Source organism: Ailuropoda melanoleuca, chromosome 1 (assembly GCF_002007445.2).
Source record: "Ailuropoda melanoleuca isolate Jingjing chromosome 1, ASM200744v2, whole genome shotgun sequence".
Classification (NCBI taxonomy): domain Eukaryota; kingdom Metazoa; phylum Chordata; class Mammalia; order Carnivora; family Ursidae; genus Ailuropoda; species Ailuropoda melanoleuca.
In genome coordinates, this window is record NC_048218.1 from 189,515,169 (window position 1) to 189,542,902 (window position 27,734).

General features: G+C 46.5%; 1 protein-coding gene across 4 annotated transcripts; it reads left to right on the plus strand.

The window, feature by feature from the left end:
- The first annotated feature begins 13,354 nt into the window (after positions 1–13,354).
- Positions 13,355–27,245, plus strand: FAM71F1 (family with sequence similarity 71 member F1). 4 transcript variants are annotated; one of them, XM_011230141.3, is made up of 7 exons: positions 13,355–13,603; positions 14,972–15,156; positions 16,231–16,483; positions 19,115–19,236; positions 22,287–22,330; positions 25,014–25,183; positions 25,985–27,245. In XM_011230141.3, exons 1-6 carry the CDS (start codon positions 13,355–13,357, stop codon positions 25,181–25,183), a joined length of 1,023 nt encoding a protein of 340 aa, XP_011228443.1. In that variant the 3' UTR covers positions 25,985–27,245. The 4 variants fall into 4 exon arrangements, with proteins under 4 accessions (XP_011228443.1, XP_019660086.1, XP_019660089.1 ...); XM_019804527.2 differs by having other exon boundaries at positions 22,293–22,330; XM_019804530.1 differs by lacking the exon at positions 25,985–27,245 and having other exon boundaries at positions 22,293–22,330; positions 25,016–25,106.
- The last annotated feature ends 489 nt before the right edge of the window (positions 27,246–27,734 follow it).

Below are 27,734 nucleotides of genomic sequence, written 5' to 3' on the forward strand. Positions count from 1 at the left end.
TCCTTCACTTGACGCACGCCACTTTCCTTGCGAAGCTGCCCGTTGCTCTCGCGATACTTGGTCCTTGCTGCTGGAGCTCGGCGCTACCACTTACGCTGCGTGCGCCTGTTTATAACCTCTCTCAACCCCGCTGCGGTTGTTCACGTGGCCATTTCCTTGGTGGGACTAGGACCTCTTTAAGAACAGATACCACTTTATATTAGAGTTCTTTGCCCAAAGAAGGAGCTGACTCTAATTTAAACCAAAGGGAATTAATTGGAAGGATACGGGTTAGTTCACAGACTCAAAGCGACCGCTGAAGAGGCAGAACCCGAGCCCGAGCCGAATGCACTGGCATCTGAACAGCTCTGCGGATTCAGATAAGAGTGGCTGATCGAACATCTTGTCCAATGCTGCGGCAGCCTGGGTGGTGTCTCAAGGGAAATGGAGGGGTGTCACAAAAGAACAGCTGGGAGAACGGATGTCTGGTGGCGGATAATAACAAATGTCCACCACAATGTGACTCTCTGCTCTCTGTTCAGAGGGGTGCCCCGCCGTGGGCCCCAAGCATCTCCGCACATCCTTGCTAAGTAACCCAGATTTCAAGGTCGAAGTGGGTTGTTTTGGTCACTTGCGTGTTTCGGGAGAGGGATGAAGAGTTTAGACAGATCGCCTTACCCTTTGTGTGTTCCTTTGAAACAGTTTTTGACTCAACGCTGTGTCCGAGGGATTCCATTCTGATGGGCAGACTACACAGTAGCGTTTGGGGTCCCCCGTCGGTGTTAACTCAGAATCGGTAGCCGTGGTCCCTGAAAGTTTCTGCGTTTCCCTTTTACGAGGGCATAGTTTCACCATAAATGGCCTAAGGTCTGTTTGGGGATGCCTAGGGGGAACGCTCATGGTAGGTGGTTTATGGTGTTTGTCATAGGGTCCCTGGTTAGGGATCCCAGCCTTCCCTCCCTTAAAGGAGCTGGGGCGTGAGCACTGGCTGAGGACTGAGGAGTGTGAGCAGCCCTGCTTCTCTAACTGTATCCATCAGAGCCGGCTTTCATTTGGTGATTACAAATGACCTGAGTCATTGCCTCCCCACTTTACTTCTAGAGACCCTAACTCAGTCCTGATCTTTTAGTTGTCAATAGCCAACTCTCACTAGTTCAAGCATAAAAGGAACAGCTCAAAGGCTAGCCAGTAGCTGACAGACTCTCTGGAAAGGCAAGAGAGAAATAGGCATGAAGGCTTACACAGCCTGGACAAGGAACAACAGCCCAGCCAGGTTGCAGGACGGCTCCAACAAAGACCCCATGCCCCGCTATTGCACACACACTTCAGCTCCCACCAGTGGCCCTGAGCTGGAGTCTGTCATCCCTGCCTTCTAAAATCGGATGCTCTACTCTCCCCGCCCCCGAGGAAACTTCTCTACTGGTGCTAGCTTCCTTATGCTTTTCACAGCCAAGTCAAGGTCTCATGCATGTGAGTCTGCTTGGCAGAATCCCGCTTACAGGAGGCACCTAGCGGAAAGGGAGGCTGAGAAAGTAAGGTCTGACTTCCTCTGCAGGAGGGGAAGCTCACGATGTGTAAATCCCCAAAAAGGAGTACAGGCAGCCAGAAGGCATGAAAAACGTCCCCAAAGATCCTTGATTAATTAACTGCAAGCACAGAATCTTGAAAGGTCAAACCATTCTCAGCTTTGATGATCATGTATAACTGTGCTTCTGGTCCTTGAGTGCCCCCAGATTTCTCTTTTTTACACTGAGATTACAGAGCCCATTTACTAGCTTAAAGAGAACCTCTTCAGCATTCCAGTGCTTTCTCAAAACCTTGGAGAGATGTGCAGGTATGCAGAACCTTTATAGGGACAGTGTCAGGCAAGGGCAATAGTAGGTACATGATAGATCCAAGTCAACTTTCTTGTGTCCCAAAGGCTTTGAATTCCTTTTTCTACATCGCTTCGAGGAATTTCTGGCCCTCATTGTTCTCTAAGGTGAAGCAGGTTGAATCCAGCTTTGCTTCAGCCAACACAGCAAACTATAAGAAATATCCAGCGCTATGAGAAATAGCACGATTACGATGCAGTCTATGGTAAGAGCATCCAGACCAGTAAAATCAGCCCTCTCTAAAATCATGCTCTCCCTCCTTGACGGAGTGCCTTGAAAGTTATTCTCATCAGTATTCGCAGACTTTACAGACAGAATTGCCCAATTCACTATGTTTTCCTGGGTAATACCTTCTCTTCCCTATGCTGGTTCCCATACTTACCTACCTACAGCCACTGGGGCACCATGGCATTGAATTCTGGTTACCAGCCTAGTAACACGGAGGGGAACGTTCAGCAACCCCCTACAAGGAAGGAAAGGCTTCCTCTCCCATGGTATGGGCAGTGGGGAGTGTTCAGAAGGACCCGAGGGTTTGGGTCTTGTCTGCTATCCCTGTTGCAGTTGATGGAGTCTCACTGTTACATTGTGGCTCTTTTACACAAGAGACTGGATCAAAGCTGGGACCCCGACAGCCTTCGTAAACCAACAACCCAGAGACCCAAATCTCAGTGTTTTAACTTTTGTTCTTTTTAAGTTATTCAGTATCAATAGAAGCACCCATTGTTTGGATTTTTTAAAAGATTTTATTTATTTATTTTAAAGAGAGAGAGAGCACCAGTGGTGGGGGGCGGGCAGAGGGAGAAGCAGACTCCCCATTGAGCAGGGAGACTGACATGGGGCTCAATCCCAGGACCCCGGGATCAGGACCTGAGCCGAAGGCAGACACTTAACTGACTGGGCCCCCTAGCCACCCGGAAGGCCCCACTGTATTCCAGTGCCCTGGAATTCCTTCCCTTTATACTGTCCTAAGGCAGCAAGCACCTACTTGCAGCAGATACCCTCTGTCATCAAATGGTCCTAGTTACCAACAGCTGGTCATTTAATGGCCATGGACCATTGACAGTCAAGTTCTCATCCCGGAATATAGATGGAATCGTGCCACATTCTATGCCATCTTGTCGGGGTGATAAACTCCCTGGGGACCTACAACCTGCAACCCCCTCTCTGGTACCTATCTGTATATCAGAGTTCTTCAGGTGCAAGGAAGAGGGATGACTCTGAGGCAAAGAGAGCTTGGGTTGTGTGTCCTCCTGTCCACCTGAGAATGGCTCGCAGAATCAAAGGGACCTTTGAAGAAACTGGGAAAGCTGGAAGGGGCAGACCTAGGGTGGCACCCAGGACTTGGATTTAATCTACACTCTGTTTGGGACACTCACTGGCATAAATAAGTCCCCACCATGTTCTCCGTCCTTGTGTTTATCCATTTAGCATTCAATATCCGGGAATCCTAGCTTGGGCCTTGTGCCTCCGTGTGCCAGTTATCTTCCCTTCTCCCTCCAAATCCACTCCTCCTTTCTCCCTCTTCTCCGTGCCCCAGAATAGTTCCTGCCTGTTCTCCAAACTGATCTGTCTAGGCTATATCAAAGGGCCCATTGCCTCTGGAGTCCAGGTGGGTTTGGCCAGTGGGAAGTGCAGGTAGGAGATCAGAGGGAGAGAGGAGAATGGGGTGAAGACAATGCCTTCCTCCCTTGTAGTCACGGAAGGTGTGATGTAGGAAATATGTTAGGGTTCAGTGCTGATGGACAAGAAAGAATTCTTGAGATGTCTTTGGTTCAAAAAAGTGGTTTTATTAAAGCATGGAGACGGGACCGGTGGGCAGAAATAGCTGCACTGGGGTCCCAAGGAGTGGCCGATAATATACTCTCAGGTTGGGAGGGGGTTGGGCATAGCCTAAGTCTCTAAGGAATTTTGGAAGCAAGGTTTCCAGGACCTCGAAGGAGATAGAGATTGTTTGGAAAAGGTTATTTATTACTGTCTAATAAAACCTTTGTCATGAGACCCTTCAGATGTATATCGGTGGGCCATATGCTTGGGGCATGATTGCCAACATGCATCTTGGGGGGTAGAGATAAAGGAAATTTCCAAAGGAATTTTTATATGTTGAAGTAAACTCACAGGATCCTGGTGGTCGGGTTAAGATCACCTTTTGCCCTCAGCAAAGCACTAACATCCAGGCAGCTGAGTCCCTAGAGGAATGTCACACTGCCTGTTTCAAGGACTTGTCAGTGGGCCGTAAGTAGTAAGGAAATTTAATTTTTCTTTTGCCTTTGTTTGCCACATCAGGGTGGGCTGTGTCCCTGAACAGAAAGAGTCTGCTCATTTCATGGTGGCCTCTTCTACCCAACACTTTCCCTAGTTCCAGGAACCACTCCCTCTGCTAACTCTTCAGGTCCATTGTAGGGACTTACCTGAATTTTATATACTGACCAGGAATATTGTCCCCCTTACTCTTTTTTTTTTTTAAAAGATTTTATTTATTTATTTGACAGAGATAGAGACAGCCAGTGAGAGAGGGAACACAAGCAGGGGGAGTGGGAGAGGAAGAAGCAGGCTCATAGCGGAGGAGCCTGATGTGGGGCTCGATCCCATAACGCTGGGATCACGCCCTGAGCCGAAGGCAGACGCTTAACCGCTGTGCCACCCAGGCGCCCCTGGCCCCCTTACTCTTGAAGTTTCCTCTCAGTAAGTTTTCATCCACAGACCCTTGCCATGTCCCAGAGCCATGACCAGGCCACCCTGGCAATGTGACCCTTGCTGGGCTTCCATCCAGTTTATTGCNGTCCCTTACTCTTGAAGTTTCCTCTCAGTAAGTTTTCATCCACAGACCCTTGCCATGTCCCAGAGCCATGACCAGGCCACCCTGGCAATGTGACCCTTGCTGGGCTTCCATCCAGTTTATTGCTTCTCTTTTGGCCCCTGCCTATACCCCAAGCCTGGTTCCCTTAACTTCCGTTTGTGGTAAAGACCTGCCAATAGTTTTCCGATGAATTCCCTGCAGCTTAGGTTGACCTGTCAGTTTCTGTGCTTACAACCATGAAGTCTAACTATGTGACGCTGTTCCTAGAAAAGCCGGTGCTGTGTAGGCAAATATGTCAGCCATCGATATCTTATTCATTTGTGTATCCTCCAGTGCCTGGTTCCTGCTAGAAACCCACTTAAACGGTGTTAAATAAACCCATTTCTGCCATAGCCAGCTCTGGTGCCACCTTGTCCTTCCCAACCCCCCACACCTCCCTACACGGGAAGAAACCGTGGCCTTTGCTGAGTGGACTTATCATTAAGATTGATTTCTCAGAAACTATTTGTTAGATGAAAATAACACCACCTAAGGGGTTAGGAAAACTTTTAATAGCCAATAAACACACAATTTAAAAGAGAAAAGAAACAAAACATTGTGATCCAGAGTCACTTAGACCCCACCAGGACAAGACATATGCAAAAACAATCGCCAAAACAATGTAAGAATGCATCTTAAAGTGTCTGAAGTGGAATTCAGAGAAAAGAAAAAATGTCCTCAAGGAATAATACCAAGACAGACCCACTTGAAATGTGTGATGGAAGGAGATGAAAGCCTCCCAAATGCCCTTATAAATCTTAAGAAAAATAACAAACGACTGGTCAATTAAGACTCTAGTGTTACTGGGCGTCTGGGTGGCTCATTGGTTGAGCATTTGCCTTCAGCTCAGGTCATGATCCTGGGATGGAGCCCCCATGGGCTCCCTGCTCAGTGGGGAGTCTGCTTCTCTCTCGGCCCCTCACCCCACATGTGCTCTCTCTCCCTCTCTCTCTCTCAAATAAATAAATAAAATCTTAAAGAAAAAAAGACTCTAGTATTATTGATGAGGCAGAAGGTAGAGGAAGCAGAGATCCTCAGGACACCAGAAATGTAGACATGAGTAGTCCTCACCCGCATCCTGAGGGTACCAAGGAATTCACTAAAGAACTCTCAGAACCAAGGGCCTTTGATTTAGAAAACAAAACAAAAGACAGAGGTCTTATCTTCAGCAAGAACACCCCTTATTCCTGAGATTTCCTCAGTAATTTTCTATTCACCGACCCCCACCCTGCCCCTTGGCTATACATTCCCACTTGCCCCCAGCTTCTTTGGGAGCTGAGCCCAAGACCTCTCCCCACTGCAAAATTCCATCACAATGGTCCCTAGAATAATTGTGATAGCCTCCCCCTGCCCCACCCGCCACAATAAAGTCTTCCTTACCCTGCTTAAAAACCAAGCCAAAACAGAAGACAAAAAAACCTGGAAAGCCCACAAGGGCTCCATCTTGAGAAATCCACAAGACTATGGTTTCGAAAACAGGGAAACAACAGCTGAGAGTGGTAAAGTTTCATAAAACAAGCATTTAAAAATGAACTTTTAGAATTATTAAAGCTAAGACCACTTACAGAAGCTATAACTTGGATGGAGACAGCCCCAGATACAACCATCTAGAGTTGTTTTGAGAGGGGCTGCTCTGGTTTTTGCTCAGTCTCCGACTCCTGCCTGACTTAGGATAAATTAATTTCCCCACCGGGCATGTGGATAATGTTTTTTTAATTAAAATATCACTAAAAATTCTAATTATGCCCAAACAAAACACTGGCTTTGAATGTTAATAGTTGCAATAGGAAACATACCATGGGTCCATGACATACAAAGAAATAGTCACAGATGGTTTATTCTAAAATGGTTTTACAGCCCCCTAAAGTCTCCAGTTAGGCGTTTTGCCTTGCACAAAGAAGGAAAGGGATTTCTTTTTTTTTTTTTAAGATTTTATTTATTTATTTGACAGAGATAGAGACAGCCAGCGAGAGAGGGAACACAAGCAGGTGGAGTGGGAGAGGAAGAAGCAGGCCCACAGCGGAGGAGCCTGATATGGGGCTCGATCCCGTAACGCTGGGATCATGCCCTGAGCCAAAGGCAGATGCCCAACTGCTGTGCCACCCAGGCGCCCCAGGAAAGGGATTTCTGTCACAGCCATTCCCTCCCTTCACTGCCATTCAGGGGATATATCTAGATGCAAGAAGAATGTGACAACGAGCGGCTTGAGATTGTCACACACGCACACTCAGGACATTCCATTTGTAAATGCTTCCCATTTTTAAAACTGTCTCCTCATCAACATTCGAATGTGATTCTTCTAATTGTAGGAGATAGCTGTTATTATGAACTATACTTCACAGATGAGAAAAGCAAAACCCAGAACAGCTTAGCAGAAGCTGCTGGCCGCTCGCGATTCTCAAAGTCCAGAGGGCAGGAGGACAATGGCTTCTGGGCCTCTTCTCACAGGCGTCAGTCCCTATCGTGCCCATTCCTGTCAGCGTCATCACGGAGACCTCTGGTTGCAGGCTCAGAGCAGACTAGTTGCTAAGCCAAGGAGCCCAGCCAGCCCCAAGAACTGGCATTCTTTCATACGTCTAAGTGAGCAGAGAGGGTAACTGCCACCAGGTGGTGCCCCACTGCAGCTGGGACCCCAGTGGATTGGATCAGCAGCGCCCAAGCCCCTTGGCTGAGCAGGCTAATCTCAAGCGTTTCATTAACCTCACTATAACACCATGCGAGCCTGATTGACTATTTGGGACCCCACTTATCATTTTATTATGGAGTTTTACTGTCTTTGAGTAGCCAATTCAATACACCTTTACAGGGTTTTTTTGTTTTTGTTTATTGGGGTTTTTTTTGTAAAGACTGCATTCTGGGCACAAGTTTCTGATTATATTACATTCCGACCTCTAATAGAGTCATGCACCAGTATTTCCATATTGGAACATATATTATTTTATTACAGTGTTTTTCTTTTATATTACAGCTAGGCTAGCATATTGACTTTTTAAAATAATATATATAGGTAGGTTTTAATCACTGAATTTTATTTCAGAATGGTAAACGGGGAGTTACAATGTATTAGCCATGAAAAGGGGATTTGGGTGTGACAAGGTTGAGAAGCACCATATTGGAGCATTGACCTTTTCCTCAACATTGCCCTCTTGACTTTGATGATACCTTGCAGCAACATTTAGCCTACTTCACTCTCTCCACTTTTTCTTACCCCCATCTCACCCTGCGCGGCTCCTTGAAGCTGCTTTGCTCTGCTGGTCCCACACCTTCTTAGCTCTCAGGGAAGCAAGTCCCTGACAGCATCACTTGGCCCCAGTACCATCCCAGCCATGCCATCACCCCCTCCTGAGGCTCTCTCCCGCCCCTCCCCAGCCCCACAGCCACATCCTGTCTATTGCACCTTCACCCCAACTCACTTCTCATCTCCAATATCTTCTGGACTGTGTGTCCAGTGAGGAGGACCTGGGCTACGCTCTGTCCTGGCGGTGTTTAAAATGTCCTCTTCTCTAGGTGGGGGTATATATATCCTGTTCTCATGGGGTAATCTGTGTCAGTTCAGCCTGAAGATCTGAAAAGCAGAGAGCCCAGCTGAGCTTTTCTGCCTCTACTGAGGCAATGCTGTGATCAATGGGGGCTGCTCCTCTTGCAGACTTTTCTCTTGTTTTCCCAGAGCTGATTACTCACTCCCTCAGGCTGCCTCTCTCCAATTTGGGGGGACGGGTAGGAGTAGGTGTGGGTAATTTGTGAGAACACACACAATTATATTAAATAGCTTTCCTTCTCTGTTATCAGGCCATACCCAGATTTTCTGTTCTATTTTTTGGCCACCACTTAACCTCTTGTTAGGTTGCTACTAAATTTTTGGCATTAAAAAAAATGATTACTGTATTTACTGTGGATGTCGGAGTAATTCTGTGATGTGGCTTCTTTGCAGAGGCCACTGATTATATACCGACATCCTTCTTCCTTAAATAATAAATAACGGAACCCCAGTTCTAGGTGGGCTCATGGCCATCCAGCTAAAAGCTACATTTCCCAGCTTCCCTTGCACCTGGGTGTGGCCATGTGACTGGATTCCGACCAATGGGATGTGAGCAAAACTGATTATGCCATTTCTAGGTCATGCCCTTAAAAGGAAGGAGTGTGCCCTCCCCTTCCCCCTTCCCCTTCTCACTGGCCAGTATGCAAACGTGATGGCAGGAGCTGGAGCAGTCCCCTTGAAACCCAGAGACAGATAGTGACATATTGACAATGGCAGAGGTACTCCACCAGCTCAGGACTGCCTATCTTTGGACTACTGTGTAAGAGCGAATCAAAATTCTATTTTAAGTCACTATATTTTGAGGTCTTTTGACTACCTAGACTATAAATAATTCATATAAGCCTCATGCACCTAGGAGCCTGTAGTTATTTGTACTTATTTGTGTTTTCTTATTTCAAATTGTATGTTCTGTGTCTTCCTTTTATAAAAAATTAAACTGTTAGCTAGTATAATTTTTTCTTCTAAGCACCAGCTTATAGATTTATTTATCCCAGCGTGCTTAGTATTTTAAGATTATTTTGGCTTCCTTTACACTTGAATGGATGTCATTCAGTGTAAATCCCGTTTGTGGAATTGTTGGGTCACATCCTTTCTCCTCAGCATTCCTTCACATCATTGCATTGCCTCATGCCATTTAAAGTTGCCAAGTCTGAAACCAGTCTCATTCTATTCCCCTTGGTAGATTGTCTGCTTCTTCTATCCGGATATTTGTAGTAGGATGCTTTTGTTGTGCCTAAGATTTAGGAACTTCACTGGTCTTAATGGTTTCTTTACTCAGTTTACCTGGAATAGAGTAAATCCGTTTGTGTGCCAGATTGGGTCTTTTGTTTCAGAAATGGCTTTTTCTTTTATGTGTTTGACTACTTTTTCAATTCCATTTGTTCCCTCTTCATCAGGGCCTCTAGCCGTATGTTGGGTCAACATAAGTGTCTCCCATATCTGTCATTTTCTTTCTATTCTCTTCATCTTTTGCCCTTCTTTATTGTATTCCACGTGGTCGTCTCTGACTTACTAAGTATGTCACTGACTCGGTTTACTCTCATGTCACCATTTCTTGTGGCTTCTAATGTGACTGTCAGATATTGAGTGGATTTTTTTTCCTTTCCCTTACCTCATCAGGTCCTCTTTTCATCTTATTTTGATATCTCTGATTTTGTTTGTTTGCTTGCTTATTTCATGGGAGCTATAAGGTCCCTTGAGCATGCAGAGAAGATTCTTGTCAAGGACTTTATTCTATTTCCTGGAATCATTTTTCTTCTGATATATATTCTTTCAATGTATTTTTCTATGGACATTCTTTAGGAGAGAAGGGTAATATCTTACAGATCCCATGCTAGCTCTTTACTAAGAAATAGTGACTATTTTAATTAAAAAAAAAACCCGAATCTATCAGCCCTTTAGGTATAAATTCTATTTCACAGGAAAAATAATAGCTAGACAAGCAAACTGAACACCACAAGGAAATAACCAGAAAGATCCAGAAGGTGAGATATTCTGAGGGCCAACTGCCTCAACTGCTTCCACTAGTAAGTGTCCTAAAAAAAAGGATTGTACTAGATTAAAATAAACTTAAGGGGGATGTGTGGTCCTGGATTGAATACCTATCGGGATAAATCAGTTGTAAGAATAACTGGAATTAATTGGAGAAATTTTAACATGGCCTAGAAATTAGATAAGATGAGACGAGATAAAAGTATACCAAAATACAAAGGCAGAAAGTGTTGGCTAGATAATACAGGTTATAAAAAAGTTAAAAACAATTTTTAGAACATAATCTCTCTCTCTCACACGTGCACACACGCACACACACACCCATGACTATTCCGTGATGTTCTCCAGGAGGTAAGAATATGCTGTTTGTTTTTTAAACTTGTCTCTATTTTCTGATGTTCTACAAGCACATGTACTGCTTATGTAATAGTTTTTTTTTTTAAAATAGTGACACAGATTTAAATGGGACAGATTTACCATGAAGATAATAAAGCTTATGCTTTAGGACCCCTTGTTCACCTGGAAACTTCCAAGGCCCTAGGAGGGCTTCTGGCAATTTTGTATCATATTTTTGTGGGGATTTTTTATTTTATTTTCTAGGTTTTAGAAATGTTTTACTGTAGTGAAATATACATAAAATGTACCATTTCAAGCATACGGTTCAGTTGCATGACATACATTCACCCTTTTGTGCAGACATCACCACCCTCATCTCCAGAACTTTGTCATCTTCCTGAACTAAAACTCTGTACCCACTAAACAATAGCTCCCTATTGCCCCATCTGTCCAGTATTTTTATTTTTAAGTGTCTCCAAAATTGTATAAGCTCTAAGCCCCACAGAAGCCTGGTCCAGCCCCAATTGACAATCAGATATCCTGGTCACTCCTGAGCAAGTTTTGAAATGATGCTTGACGTTACTAAGTGATTTTAGCCTCAAACCGAAGTGCTACCAACATTGTCAAGGAGACAAGATCACTCTGGTAGTTAGAGAGAGGGGGCAGGGGGGCAAGGGAAGCAGACGCCGCACTGGGCAAGGGAGCCCAATGTGGGGCTCGATTCCAGGACCCTGGGATCATGACCTGAGCGGAAGGCAGAGGCTTAACCCACTGAGTCACCCAGGTGCCCTGTATCAGCAAGTTTTAAGCCTGACTCAATATAACAGAAAACCCAAATTTATTCTCATACATAAAAGAGGTCTGGAGGTATGCAGTTCAGGCAGGACTAGTATGTCGGTTTTATGATCATCAAGGAACTGGAGCTTTTTGATCTTGCTGTGTTACCGTTAGTAGAATGCCACTACATGGCCCAATGGGGCTGCTCAAGCTCCAACTGTCAAGTCTTTATTCCAGCCAGAAGGAAAAAAATGAGTGAAAAGAGTATGCCCCTTCCTACAATGTTTCCTCACCACAGATGAACCTTGGGCTTACATCTCTGTGGCCACAACATACTCACATGGCCTTACCTAGCTGTAAGGGAGGCCAGGAAATATAATTTTCATTCCAGAAACTTGTGCCCAACTAAAGATCAGGCATTCCGTCATTAATAAGAAATGGAGAGAAGGGATATTGAAAAAGGCAGCTAAGCATCTGTCAAATGGTTTTTAAAAAGATTCAGTGTGCTAGTTTTTGAGGTTTGATGGGGGCAAGTAGGAAGGGCAGACATCTTTAAGACATTTGATTATCGCTTAGGATTTTGTTTAGAGCTGAAAGCTCACTTCCTCCTAATTAGCTTTCTAGACTGGGCCCTAAAGCCTCTTCAGTACCAGAGAAGTGAGCCAAACAGGCTTGTACAGAAAACAGAAAACGTCATCTTCCCCCCCAAAGGGGACTTTTGGGTGTACTTTGGGAAATACATCCGACCACATATCTAGACCAATCATCTAGACTGTGGTGGATAAGCTTTAAATTACACCAGCGTGTTAACTACCATCACGTTTGGACTGTGTGTTGCTTCCAGAGAAATGTAAACCTCAGGATGGGGTCTCTTGACCCCATCCTTAGAGACTATGCCATGCAGGACATTTGTCCCACATGATAAACAAAAGAAAACGAGGAACAGGAATGCAGAAGTTTCAGGTGCTTAACAGGGAGCGGTTTCAGGTGCTTGAACAGGGGCAAACTAGAAGCGAGCAGGTGAAGGGCGGACGGAATCAGATCAGCAGAGCCTCGTGACCTTTCAGCCGCCTCTTTGACTTGATAATGAAATACAAAAATAAACCTTCATGCTTGTACACCCATACACTGGTTGTCCAGTTGCTTCTCTGAAATGATCGCATTTGATTTTGATGGATAATACATCGTTTAGTAAATTGCGGAATTTTGTCCAAATTAGAGTACAATTTCTCCCCGAGGTGGACTTGAACAGTGCTCGGCCTGCTTCCTTCCTTGCCCTTGACCTAGCCACTGCAGGATTTGGGCTCCTGCTTCTTCTGACTCCAGGATAAGGAATGCTGTCACTCTGAGAGGGGGACTGTCTTGTTGATCTAGCAGAACTGCCCCATCCCTGTTCTCCTCTTCTCGGCTGGCACCCTCACAGAGCCAGCCTCTGGGTAAGAAACTAATTACTTGGACTCCTGCTTCAGTTTGACCTCCTAAGGGAAATAGGCCTGCAGAACTAACCAGCCAGGCGTAGCAGAGCACGGAGCAGGGCCCAGCAATCCCTTCCAAAACGGAAAAGGCTCCTGCAGATAAACCAGGGCATGTGTGTTCCCACCCCATGCACAGCTTGGAAAGGCTGGGCTTTAAATAGACAACAGCCCTTAAAACTGTTTGGGGTAGGTTGCATTAAGAGTAAGGGAGGGTTGAAAGGCAGGGAAGAAAATACCCTCCCAGCAGCCTTCCTTCCTTGCTTCCTGCCTGGCTCACCCCTTTCCCAGCAAGCTCTGGGGGCACTATGTCCCCAGGGTTCCAGATGGGCTGGGGAATATCAGGGCAGAAACAAGCCCTCTGGAGGAAAAGGGAGGCTCCTCTGCATTTCCCTTTCCTGCAGGCCTGCCCTATTTTTTTTTCATGATGTCATCCATTCATCATTGTGAGCTGATTGGCGGTCCCAGGCCTTGGGCAGCTGCCCAAGGCCAGGAGGGAAGAGAGAGATACCAGGACAAGCTTGCAGCAGGCCCCTGAGCATGTGCGGAAATGTTGTCATCAGTTCCACAGAGAAAGACTTGGTGGAAATCAAAGAAGACAGTAAAAGTCACAAGATCTTTTCCAACCTTCCCTTCCCTGAATGCCTGGGAAGAAGTCAGGGGCCTCTTGCCCGTGGATGGGGAGCCGAACCCTGGAGTGGGCCTGGGTGTGGAGGAGGGACTGCTCTGCCAGATGCTTCATTCTCCGGAATTCAACCTATTTCCTGACTCAGTGGTGTTTGAAAGCAACTTTGTCCAGGTACTCTTGGGTCACTCAGAATGGCACTCCTTGATTCTTCTAAACCTGTTCCCAAGATGTGACCTGGAGAGTCTGTCCGGGGAACTGGAGTGGAGTGAGAACTGAGGCGAGGAGAAGACAGTGGGCCTGGAATGCATCTGACCCTGACTCTGCAGAGCCCCAGACAGGGCTTCGTCTGCAGACACTTGTCATCGTGGGGACACAGGTCAGGTGTTCTCTGCTCTGAGTAGAGGACCTGGTATCCGAACCCCTCAATGTGCTTCCTTCTCCAGACTGTCAGCCCGAAGAAGTGAACAAGGAGGCAGTGACATGGGCTGCCCACAGAAATGCTGACTGGTGGAAGAACAGGAGCCGGGTGCCCAGAGGGACCAGGGCTCAGAGTCTCTGCTTTCTGCTCAGGAGGTGTCATTGTGCGAGTGACCTGTGTGCCCCGAATCCCAGTGTCCTCTATTATAAAAGGGGTTGGACCAACCTGGTTGTTACATGCACACACAGGAAGCAAAGGCCCAAGTACAACGGGCACTCAGGGCATTTTTAAAAAAGATTTGTTTATTTATTTGAGAGAGAGAGAGAGAGAGAAAGATTGAGTGCACGTGTGCACTGCACAGGGGGAGGAGCAGAGGGAGAGTGAGAGAGAGAATCTCAAGCAGACTCCCCACTGAGCACAGAGCCCATGACTGGGGGATGAGGGGCTCCATCCCAGGACCCCAAGATCACAACCTGAATGGAAATCAAGAGTCGGCTGCTTAACCGACTGAGTCCCAGGGCCCCTCCGTGCAGCTTGGTTTCCTTGCGTGTGCTTCCTTTCCTCTGGCCAGGTGGAACCCAGAATAAGCAGACCTTGGGAGCTGCAAGGGACCTCACAGTTCAGGGAAAGTGCAGGAGATAATAGGGCCCCTCAAAGAATGGCCTCAGGACAAATTTTTCAGAGAAGAGCCAGGAAGCAGCGTGGGGAGGAGTCACAGAAATGTGACACAAGTCCAGGAACTCTTGGGTTATGGTTCTTGTGGGCAATTGTTAATAGGAGGTGGTGAAATACTCCTAACAGTTGTTTAACCAACATAGGTTTAAATAGTGGTTCTCAACAAACGTTGATTTCATCCTCCACCGCCAGGGGGCATTTGGCAACCTCTGGAGATATTTCTGTGGTCCCAAGTTGGGCGGGGGGAAGGGATTGCTACCAGCCTCTAGTGGGTAGAGCCGAGGCTGCCACTAACCATCCTGCAGGGCATGGGAGAGCCCCCTCCCCCTAACAATTATCCAGCCCCAAATGCGAAGAGGGCTGAAGTTGAGAAACCCTCTGCTAGAAGAGAGACTTTGGCTGGCTCTGCCAAATGCTCAGGCTGTGCCCATGGGGCTGCTTTGCAGGTCAGAAAGGGCAGGAACTGGATAGACATCTACAAAGCCTCCAACACCATGGCCCTTGGGGTAACCTCCTCCGTGCCCTGCCTGCCCCTTCCCAATATCCTCCTCATGGCTAGCGTCAAATGGCACCAGGGACAGAGCCAGACGTGGAACAGGCCATCCACGGCCCCAAACATCAAGCTGAAGAGGTAAGCAATACAGATGGGAACAGAGGACCAGTAGGGTGAGGGGTGGACCCAAAGCAGAGGCTGCTTTGTGACTCAACTCAAAGTAGGGAGAAACAGAGAAGTCACTGGCAGTGACATTATTTTTTTAGACAACAGTAGCCCAAGACAGAGGGGTGCACTAGAAGCATTAAGGCCAAGGTTGGGGGGGGTGCAAAGGGAAGTGTTATGCGGTCAGCAGCGAGAAGCCAGTCAACGTGCCCACTTTCCTCCCTGCTGCTCTCACCCCTCTGAATCCATAGAAAATCTCCCTGCCTTGGGTCAAGGGGCAAGGAAGCAGTGAGGTCCAGCAAATGGAGCTCTGATTGTGAGACACGGGGTCTAGTCTTTGGTATCCAAATGACTCAAATAATTGGTGAGTCTCGAGCTATTTGCCGCATCTCAGTTTTCCTACTGGTAAAATGAGTGGAACTAAGTCTCACTTAGAACTGTAACAGGGACCTCAGACTCCCCTGGAATGGAACAGCCCTTTTTGATGTTTGAACCTCTTCAAGTAATCTGTAGGATATCTCAGGAATCTCTAGAGATTCCCAGGAATCCGTGTCGGCTCGGTGATAAACCTCGCCTTTATGTTCTGGATGTACCTATGGAAAGTGCAGCCCAGTTCCTTAAGCTTTAGCCCCTTTGGCAAGAGTAATGAGAGCACTGGGGTCCACGAACGGACAAGCTGGACAATGCCATTCTGTGGCAGAGAAGGAAACTGAAACCCCCTATGACCTCAGCCGCCTTACTCCAAGGCTAGCTCTCCTCTCAAGCAGGATCCCAGGGAACACCAGCATGGGAGTCAGGGCAGATTTCAGGGCGACACCCCAGACCTACCAAATCTGAGTTTTAAGGGATATCTTCAGGTGTCTGCATTTTAAACAAGCTCTCCAGGTGAATCTGGTTTCCCCAAAGTTTGAGCACCACGGTGTTAAGCATTCTCTCTCCTACCCCCAAAAGCCTCAGTCCTGTAGGAGAGACTCCTCATTTTAACGAAGATAGGGTTGGATCAGAAGCCATAGGGTTGCCATGGTGTGTCTTCCTTTGTGGCTTCAGGATCCTCCCACTGAAGTTTGTGGAGCTCCAGGTCTGTGACCGGCTCCAACGCATCTTGCGGCTGAGGACAGTCACCGAGAAGATCTACTACCTAAGGCTCCACCCTGACCATCCTGAGACTGTCTTCCACTTCTGGATCCGGCTGGTTCAGATTCTGCATAAGGGCCTGTCCATCACTACCAAGGACCCTAGGATTCTTGTCACTCACTGTCTGGTACCCAAGAACAGCTGCAGCCCCTCGGGAGACTCTAACGTAAGTGGGCAGCATTGCCACCTCCAGCAAAGGCCAGAGCTGAACTGTGGAGTTTAGGTGAGCGGGTATGTGAGCACCCCGGGAAGGTGATCCCTGCCTTGGGCCTTTGCTAATCAGCTTTCTTGAGGTATAATTTACAACCATAAAACCCAGCCCTTTCCAGTATACAGCTCAACATTCTCAGTGACTGTATAGAGTTGGGCAGCCATCCCCACCATCCAGTTTTAGAACACTTCCATCGCCCTAAAAATTCCCTTGTGCCCTTTTGCAGTCATTCAGATGTCCCTCTTTCCTGCCCTAGGCAGCCACTGATCTGCGTTCAATCTCTCTACGTTCATATTTCTTAGACATTTCATATAAACGAAATCTACAACATATAATGTTTTTCAGGCTCATCTACATTGTAGCATGAGGCCAACTCTGGCAGAGTCACTCCATATTCCTTTTCATTGCTGACTAGCATTCCTTTGTATAGATATACCACATTTCATTTGTCCATTCACCAGTTGGACATTTGGGTTGTTTCCAGTTTTTGACTATTATGAATAATGCTGATATGAACATTTGTGTACAAGTTTTGCATAGATGTATGTTTCATTTGTCTTGGGTAGATTCCAAGGAATGTAATGGCTGGGTCATAGAGTAAGTTTCGATTTAACTTTTATTTTTAAAAATTTTTAAAGGTTTTATTTATTTATTTGACACAGAGAGAGAGCACAAGCAGGGGGAGCAGCAGACGCAGAGGGAGGAGCAGGCTCCCCCTGAGCAGGGAGCCCGATGTGGGGACTTGATCCCAGGGGTGCCTGGGTGGCACAGTCGTTAAGCATCTGCCTTCAGCTCAGGGCGTGATCCCAGCGTTCTGGGATCGAGCCTCACATCAGGCTCCTCCACTATGAGCCTGCTTCTTCCTCTCCCACTCCCCCCTGCTTGTGTTCTCTCTCTTGCTGGCTGTCTCTCTGTCAAATAAATAAATAAAATCTTAAAAAAAAAAAAAGGGACTTGATCCCAGGACCCTGGGATCATCACCTGAACTGAAGGCAGATGCTGAACCAACTGAGCCACCCGGGAGCCCCTAGATTTAACTTTTAAAGAAACTGAGAAACTATTTTCCAAAGTGGCTATACCATTTTACATTCCCATCAGCAGTGCATGAGGGTTTCAGTCTCTCCAAATCTCCACTGAACTTGTGTTTCTGCAATAAAAATTCCACCTGGTCATGGCATATATAATCCTTTCCATACGTTACTGGATTCAGTTTGTTAGCATTTTGTTAAGGAGTTTTGCATCTATGCTCATTAGTGATATTGGTCTGTAGTTTTCTTCAGAAATCTTTGTGGTATTCTGGCTTTGGTCTTGGAGTAGCAGTACTAGCCTCATTGACTGAAATGGGAAGTGTTCCCTCCTCCTCTGTTTTCTGAGTTTTTCAAGAATTGGTATTACCACTTCCTTAAATGTTTGATAGAATTCACCTGGACATTTTTGCCCCAGGCCTTAAGATGTGACATCAGACCAGTTTGAACTATAAAGTAAACTCCATGAAGGCAGGGGGTTTCCCCCATCTTCTTAGCTGTTATATCCCTAGTGCCTGGCACATAGCTGACATTCAATAAACAGTGAATGAATGAATGAATGAATGAATGAATGAATGAATGAATGAGTGAATGAATGAATGAATGAGTGAATGAATGAATATGAGCTGCACGCACAGTTGGAGTACCTATGGGGGTATCACAGGCAACAGGAAAGAAAACAATTTTACCCAACTGTAAAAAGCAGCTCAATACAGGATTTTTCTTAGGGAGATTAAATTTTTTTAAAGATACTATTTACTTATTAGAGAGAGAGAGAGAGAGAGCCAGCATGAGGGGCAGAGGGAGAGGGAGAGGGAGAAGCAAACTGCCCACTGAGCAGGGAGACCGACGTGGGGCTCAATCCCAGGACCCTGGGATCATGACCTGAACTGAAGGCAGACACTCAACCGACTAAGCCACCCAGGCGCCCCGAGAAATTAATTTTTTTAAGCATCTATTAAATTCCTACAACAGATATTTGATCCCCCTACATGTATTTTTTTTTTAAGATTTTATTTATTTATTTGACAGCGAGAGACAGTGAAAGAGGGAACACAAGCAGGGGGAGTGGGAAAGGGAGAAGCAGGCCCCTCGCTGAGCAGGGAGCCCGATGTGGGGCTCCATCCCAGGATGCTGGGATCATGACCTGAGCTGAAGGCAGACAGACCCTTAACGACTAAGCCACCACCGACTAAGCCACCGAGGCGCACCATCCCCCCACATTTAAATATAAAACCAAGTAGCAGAAGCTTTATTAAACTTTATAGGAATAAGCTATTCAGGAACATATGAAGGTATGTTAATAAGAATAGATTATCTACTAAATTATGTCTTAAGTCTTCAATGACAGTATTATCTTTTAGGCGCTAAGGGATATTTATAACAATACAGGGGCTATAAACAAACAGATATGACCTCAGAATGGCCTCTCTGAGCAGCTGACACTGCAGCCCAGAGGAACAGTTCGAGTTTCAGCATTTTTAGGTCTGGACCGTGATTAGGAAAATGCAGAGACCTTAGGGCCTTAACCACCTGGTTTTGCTTGTTTTTCTCCATCTAGTCAGTACAGAAGAAACTGCAAGCCTCCCAGCCCAGCGAGAGCCTCATGCGGCTGATGGCCAAGGGGGAGAGTGAGGCGCTCTCTCAGATTTTTGCCGACTTGCACCAGCACAACACGTTCAGGTACATGCCTTAAATCAGGCCAGCCTGACGTCCCTGCTGCAGCCCAGATGGTCTGGCCCATAAGATCCAGAAACCAAGTCACTTGGAAAAGGTGCAAAGGGAGGAGCTTGAAAGGCTGCCACTCAGTATCCAGGTTTTATGCTCCACTCCGAGCAGCCTCCCTGGTTCCCTTTGCCTTAGTCTCCTCCACGCAGCAAGCATGCTAGGCTTGACTCCAGAGGTGGAACGCTGTAAGAAATCAAAAGTAACTCTTCGATAATAAGAATAAGTTAGTAGCACAGGTGGGAAAGGAAACCTAATTTCTTTTCTTTTTTTTAAAAGATTTTATTTATTTATTCGACAGAGATAGAGACAGCCAGTGAGAGAGGGAACACAAGCAGGGGGAGTGGGGAGGGGAGGAAGCAGGCTCATAGTGGAGAAGCCATGTGGGTCTCGATCCCATAACGCCGGGATCACGCCCTGAGCTGAAGGCAGACGCTTAACCGCTGTGCCACCCAGGCGCCCCAGGAAACCCAATTTCTAATCCTGTTCCTGGTTCTTACGGAGAAATAACTATAAAACGTTGTCTATTCATTGAGTTCATTTACCTATTCACCTGGCCTCTGCTTGGACTTCAGGGAGCTTCTGCAATAGCTTTCTAAATGTATAAATGTTCTGGAAAGCTCCATTGTACAGGTCCATCTTCTCCATGCCTGAGAAAATGTCCCTGTATGTGCAGATGACTTCGGGTTGACAGGCATTGAGAGCACTTAGACCACAGGGCACCATGACCAGAGCGCAAAGATAATGTGGGAATCGGGGTCCTGGCATCCTTGACTTATGGTTTAAAAGAAAAGGGAGGGGGCGCCTGGGTGGCACAGCGGTTGAGCGTCTGCCTTCAGCTCAGGGCGTGATCCTGGCGTTATGGGATTGAGCCCCACATCAGGCTCCTCTGCTATGAGCCTGCTTCTTCCTCTCCCACTCCCCCTGCTTGTGTTCCCTCTCTCGCTGGCTGTCTCTATCTCTGTCAGGTAAATAAATAAAATCTTTAAAAAAAAAAAAAATAAATAAATAAATAAAAGAAAAGGGAGGACAGAAATAAGTTAGTAAGTGTCACTGGAAGAGAAAAAACAGGTGTTAGAAAGAAGAAGGTTTTTGCCACAATAGGGACCAGCGACGCAGAGACAGAAGAAAGAAAGAAAGAAAGAAAGAAAGAAAGAAAGAAAGAAAGAAAGAAAGAAAGGAAGGAAGGAAAGAGAAAGAAAGAAAGAAAAAGAAAGAAAGAAAGAAAGAAAGAAAAAAGAAAGAAAGAAAGAAAAAGAAAAAGAAAGAAAGAAAAGGAAGGAGAGAGGGAGGGAAGGGAGGGAGGGAGGAAGGAAAGGAAAGAAAAAAAAAGAAAAGGAAAAAAGGAAAGGCTTTTCCCCCGGTGCTGGTATTAAACCAGTAGAGTTGGAGAGGGCAATCTCTTAATAGTGGTTCAGAGCTCACACAGCCCTGGGCCCAAGTCACTGTTCTGACCATAAGCCCTTGGGCACGTTGCTTCACTTTTCTATTCGTAAGTGTTCAGATTTGCAAAATGGAAGTTATGGTAATGCCAATCTCATCCAGATATCGTAAGATTAAATGAGCTCATACACGTTAGTACTTGGCATGCTCCTCGGCGGATTTAGAGGCAGACGTAAGGAAATCCTCAACAAATATTAACTTGTATTATTAATTCAAACGTGAGCTGGAAGTAGAAAAGTATTCACACAAGAAAAATACTTGTTAGTTGCCCATTGCCTAAGAGTTTACACTGGAGGTTGTCACTCCGTGTGTGTATCAGAGATTTGTAGTTAAGAAATTTCTGGGTAAGATGTCACATTGCTGAGCTGGAGACCCCTGGACTCTAATAGAGCAAGAGATATTGAAGCAACTTATTGACCATCTCAAAATCTTAAATCGTGGATTTTTTTTTTATTACTGTTTGAAGGATAGCTTTTGTTTGTATTCATGGCCACCATTGAGTCACCTGGCCACACCCAGCTACAAGGGAGCTGGAAAATGCACTCGTCATTGTGCATAGCCATGTGCCCAATGCAAAATTAGATGCTCTGCCTACGGGGGAGGAGGGAAGAAGGGAGACTGGGGGCCTGTTGGCAATCTCTGGCACAGGCAGCTTTTAATATTTCTGGAGGGTCAGAGGAGACTAAGACCAGAAGGAGAAATAGGCTCTAACCAGATGCAGGGTGAAGAAAGCTGTAAAGGTTGAGGGAACAAATGAGGTTTCATCCTGAGGAAGAGACTTGGTGAGTTTAGAAAAAGGGAGGGAAGGCCAGTGGGGAAATGGTGGTGATGGGAGGACGGAAGGAGAAGTGGGCAGGGCTGAGCCAGGGCCTGGGGAGCCACGGGAATGAATTAAGATGTTAGCGGAGTGCGAGACTTAGCCTCATTTTAAACTGGGAAGTGACGTGATCCAGTCTACATTCTGGAAAGGTCAGGCTGGCTGTCCTGGTGACAGTTGATTTGAAGGGAGGGAGCCTAGGTGTGGAGAGGCCAGCCAGTAGGCTGGGGCAACCTAATCTGGGCTGTCATGTCCCAAATGGATCAGAGGGCTGTGAGAAATAGGGGGAAATGAATTGTTGCTTCACTGTTGTCTCAGTAATGGCTTGGTACAGACATTTGGTTTCTTCTCTTTAATTTCCCAGAACGAAGCCCTGAGTGATGGTTTCTCTCCTCATTCAGGCAGGTTCTAGTCTGGTTGCAATTATATCAATTTTCGCACAGTGGCAACAACAAGCAACTTAACAGCAAATAAAATAAAAGGCTGAGACAAAGGACCAAACAGATGGAGTCACACCCACTCTTCCTCAGCAAAATCCTCTGCTCCCCTCCCCCCCAGTTTCTCTTCGGGTGCTTTAATATGCGGCACACCCACCCAGTGTAGCCACAGCTGGCCTTTTTCATATTTATATCTGCCTCTAAAGTTTGCATCAAGAAAAATATAACTAGAAACAAGATTTGAAATGAGAATTTCATGTTCTCTTCTTTTCCTTTTGACCTTCATTTCCTTGAACCTGAAATGGCTGGAGTTCCAGGAGCAGCAAAAAGACACAGACCAAAAGGGGCAGCTCAGGTAATGGAGGGCACAGGCACCCATGTCTCGGAGAACTTTCTGCCGCACATATGTAGGAATAAGTCCCCTTCCAGCTCCCCATGCCAGCTTTCCCGTATCTCTGTTGCCCTTCCATACCTCAGTTTGAGTTTCTCTAGGCTCTTGGCCACCGTACTCAAGTTGGCAAGTCTTACCGATTTCTTTCTTTGAAATGTTTCTTATATTCTTTCCTTCAGTTCTACTCCCACAGATTCTACCCTCATGCACCTTATCACCGCATGCCTGGCCTGCTACAGTAATCTTCCACTAGTTCATTCATTCATTTACTCATTCCAGAACATGCAGTGAACACTAGGTAAGTGCCCAACACTGTCAAAGGCTTTGGAGTCACAATGAAGAAAGGACACTCTACCCCCTCGAGAGGGTTTATAATCTGGTAGAGTCAGATGGGTAGACCCTAAAATCGCAAAACCTCTCTCTCTAGGCAACATTCACAGCTCCTGCCTGGGGTACCTCAGGAGCACAAACACAGGGGTCCCTCACGCCCCCCAGGCGGCTGTTCGGGAGGCCGAAGCAGAGCATTCTAAGAGGCAGAGTCTGTGTGAAAGGGCACGACACGTTCTGGAAACAGCAGCCAGTTCCCTATTTATTGCCAGGTTCTGGTTATCCCCAAATCCACTCATTGTGACGTGCATGACCCTGCATGAACTTCCCCCCCTTCCCCATCTCATCCGATCACGTCTCCCCCTCAAATAGAAGCCGTGCATCTCATCTTCTTCTCCAGCCCAAATCTGCCCTAGTCAAGCCTTCACTATCCTTCCCCAAGCCTTATGTATCCCGTCTGCCCCTTCCCCCTGATGCTCCACCCCAAATCCTACCTACCCTTCCAGACGAATCTTTCCTTGGTCGTAACCTTTCTTTCGTTATTCCCTACTTGTTTCATAGGCTTAAGTCTTATTTCTCCAACCAATATGCATTCTTCCATGCCTCTGAATTATCTGCAGTGGCGAGCACAGGGCTAGGAACACAATGGGAGTTCGATAGACATCCATGTGGCACACTAATAAATTATTCCTCCAAATTGGTTCAGGAGGCAACCAGAATATCGTGTTATCTTTAGGAACTTAGAGGAATGTGTGGATCCCAGAGAAGCTCTGCCAGCTTTCATCCAGACCAGGGATTACAACTCAAACATCTGCAGGTGGAATGAATGGGTAGAGAGTCTAGGTGTTCATAAAAGAAATGGTTGACTTTTCTCTCCGCGCCATTGTAAGTTAAACAACAGCACTGAGGCGGCAGTAGGAGGTGGGGGGTGGGGACGGTGGCAACAAGAAAGTGAATTTTCCATGAAGCCTTCAGTTGTCACTGTGCTGGAATACAGGCCTGGTGTTGCCAGGTACTCCGATTTCTCAACAAAAGCCAAAAATCTGGATTTTTATGTGACATACCCCCTGCCACATAAAAACTAAAACACAGTCTAGGCTGACATTCAGTGGGCAAACAAAACATACCCGCGGGCCAAATTCAGCCTAGAGGCTGCCAGGTCATTCAGCCCCTGTTCTAAATGGTGGGTAGAGCTGAGCCTGGCCCACATTTTCCCAAGCCTGAGAATGCTTTCTCATGTCACGTGACCGATAAGACAGTGATGAGGCATTCGTGTTTTCACACATACATTCAATCACACACACACTCAGAACATACCCCTTGAGATTATGGTTGAAGGAGACAGAAAGAATAAGTCACACTAATTTCTAGGACTTGAGAAAACAGCTGGAATTTCAGAGTCACAAGGTACATGGTGTTGTGGGAACCACCACGCCCAAGCTGTCCCGAGGCTGATTTCAATGAATGTCCTCAGGACCCTTCACTTTCCTTGGAACTGAAGGAACCGTTTTTCCTCTTTGGTCCATTGAGTGTACCCTTTGAGTTTGGAAGGACAGTTATACCCCAGCCTCTGGGAACTTCTGGATGAAAAGGAAGAGAGAGAGAGACTTTTGGAAAAACCAGTGTCCCAAGGCTTACCTGTGTGGCTGAACCTTTCAACTCCCCCACCAGTGGGTAGTGTGGCCTATCACAGTGCTTTCTAAACCATAATGTGCAAGCAGTCCCCTGGGGATCTTGTTAAAATGGAGATTTTGAGTCTGTCGGTCTGGATAGACCCAAGACTGTGCATTTCTAACATGCTCCCAGGTAATGCCAAAGCTGTTGGGCCGCAAGCCACCTTTTGAGTAGCTGAAGCCAAATGGACCAAGAACAGACCCTGGCTTAAGGCCATCTCGGTTCAAGGCCATGGCCAGTTCAGCTAGCTGAATTTCCTCGGGAAATTCACTCAGTGATCCTCTCCAAGTCATGCTGGTCCTCTCCTTTTCCTGGCACTGCAAACGTTATAATAGTTCAAACCTTATAATGGTTAAAACATGGGCTCTATTGCCCAACTGCCTGGCTTTGAATTCTGGCTCTGACTCCTCATTAGGTGACCACGGGTAAGTGACTTAACCTCGCTGGGCCTCAGAATCCTAGTAAAATGGGGACTACAGCAGCACGGACCTCTCAGGCTCCTTGTGAGGATTAAAAGAGCATTAAGGCATGTGATTGTTTGGAACCATGCCTGGCTCACAGTAAGCACCCACAAGTGTTGGCCATGACCTGTGAGACTGCTCTGTGAATTAAAGTTACAAACAAATGCATTCCCTTTCTGCCCTAGAGAAAGATACTCGCAGTGAAGACGGCATCCCTTGCACTTGCGACCTCAGTTGGAGAGATTCGCTCACTTACGGAGAGTGGGAAAGAGAGAACCCTTCTGGGCCACAGCCCCTTTCACTCCTCAGCACCCTGGCAGCCTCCACTGGGCCACAGCTGGCTCCACTCATATAGGTACTGTGATGCGAATAATCTGACCGCCTTCATGGGACAGCCCTGGAGTTCAGTCTCAGGCCTGGGTTCAGATCCTAGGGTCCTGAATCTGGGTTCAGATTCCTAGGGTGATTCCAGGAGGCTGTGGGTGGGAGTGGGGGGGTGTCAGCCAAGGCCACCTAAATTCTCTTTGTTCCCGCCCTTTTCTTCTCTACCTCCAACTGGGTTGAGTGAAACCCTAAATGTGGCAGCTCCAGAGCCCCTAGAGGCGTCTGGGAGTTCTTGCCAGTGGCCCTGAAGGGATAGAGACCCAGACAACACTGTTTCGGCTAGACCTGCTTTCTCTCTGCCGTGTGGGAGGGGCTGCCACCTCCGCTGAGTGCCTCTGGACTCTTCCTTTGAGGGAGTGGGAAGCTGGCTCTCCCTTTGCCTTTCCAGAGCTCTTGAGGAGCCCCAACCTTCTGTTGCAAAGAGTGAAAATGGACTAGGCCAGAAAGTGTGTGGTGGGGGTGATACTTTTTTGGAGCCCAGCCCTTATCTTTCCATGTGCCAAAGGCTCATCCACACATCTATATATTCATTTGGCAAATATGCATTAAGTACTTCCTATGTGCCTCTGTCTGACCAGAGAGAGATCCCTAAAGAAGGTAGGAGTGGTTTGTGTTTTCTCGTCAAATAATGTTAATAAACCACTACCTCTTACAAGATACCTATTAGTAATAGTTGACAATTAAAAAATTACCTTAAGAATCTATGTGTCCACAGAAAAGCTTTTTAGGCAAGCTATATCTCATTGGACACTTTTCTCTCCTACACTAACAGGAAATTCTGTTTGAACCACCCTTTCGCGCTGGGGAGAATCTATGCAACCCTCACCAACGCCACTCTGCAGCATTCAGCTTTCTGAGGGACTCAGTCTGGATGTGGGGGAGGAGAAAGCTACAACTAAGGAAAAACTAGAATCATCTCATGCTGATAGCATAGCCTTTCCTTGGAGAACCATTTGGGGGCATGGCTCCGGGTAAGAAGCATTATTCCACCATCATCATTCCACTACGTAAACTCCAGGTCCGCACCACCACCCATCACACCTTGCCTCCGTTACCACCACCAGGGCGGGCCAAGAAGATGTACTCTCAGAAGGGCCACGGCCAAGAGATGGAGAGAAAGAAGGAAAGGGAAGCAGAACCAGTGGAGACATGGAAGAGAGCAAAATGGCGGTGAAGAGGAGGTGGAGGGAGGAAGTCAGAGAAGAGGAGAGATCTCACAGAGAGGTGGTAACAGAAGAAAAGAGAAGGGACCTGAATGAAGAGCTGAAGAGGACAAGAGAAGAAATACACCACTGAGAAATGCCTCACGAAGCTTCTATTTATCTAATTTAAAACTTGAAAGTAAGGCCATATACCCAAACAAATGTGTTTTCTTTTCTGTGCCAATGTTTCTGGTGAACTATGAGGGGCCAGAAACTAATTCCAGCCAAGGGTCTCTCCTGAAGTTTCCTTTTTTGCCAGTTTTTGTTGTAGTTGTTGTTGTTGTTGTTGTTGTTGCTAGTCCCTCTTTTGATTCAAGCTTTGCACCTTCTTCCTTAGCACATTCCCTAACTTGGACTTGCTAGCCTGGCCCTGGGTTTCAAATGAAGGTTTGGGTGAGAGGCTGCAGAAAGATTCCTGCAGGGGGCAGTGTTAAGGTGTGTGAGGTAGGGGGCCTTTCTCTTTTGTGGTCCAACTTTCTAAGTTGGCTGTTGTCTCAGTCCTATGGACACTGGCTCAATTTCTTTGGGCTATGACACCCCCTTTAAATGTTGACATACCTTGTTAGTGCTTACGAAACCAGTGACTCCACAGAGAGCAGGTGCAGCCTCAAAACGTAGGTACGTCAGAGGTTCCAGGCTCAAAGTAAAGATAAAAGCAGAGGTTCACAAATTATAGATCAAGGGAGTCACCAAGGAGTGTCTATCACATGGCTCATGGACTGGCCACTTTGTTTAAAATGCACAGTATTTCACATTCAGTAAAAAAAATAGACTGAGTATTTCAACCAACTTTCCAATTGGAAAGCTTTTTTAGATGTCTTGCTCTGATTTAAGATATCCTATGAGGGTCTTTGCCTTCACTGGAGCAATTGAAAGGGTTGGAGGACTAAAAAGTAAGCTCCTGGATCACCATCACTCTTTCTGAGGATAAGTTTTGTCCTAATTGTTGGTGATTTCAATATCCACCTAGATGATCCTTTCCATGCCCTGTTCGCTGTTCCTTGAGCTGCCGCAGCCCAGTAATCCTGCCCACTACCCTCATCAGCCAGTGACTCCTGTGATTTTATCCTAGAGTTTGTCACTAATAACTGCACCCCACCCCATTACTCACACTCTCCAGCTCTACCAACGCCTGTCTTTCCCCGAGTCCAGTAATCCTTCGACCCACTAATCCCACAATCTGTCTTCTGGGTTTTCACTGTCCCTCACTCTCCTCACGTCCTCATTTCTTCCCCTTCAGCCTAGATTCCACGATCAGTCATTATTATTACCATTCCCTTGCACTCAACCTCAACACCTTTGTGTCTCTTCCACTTGAAT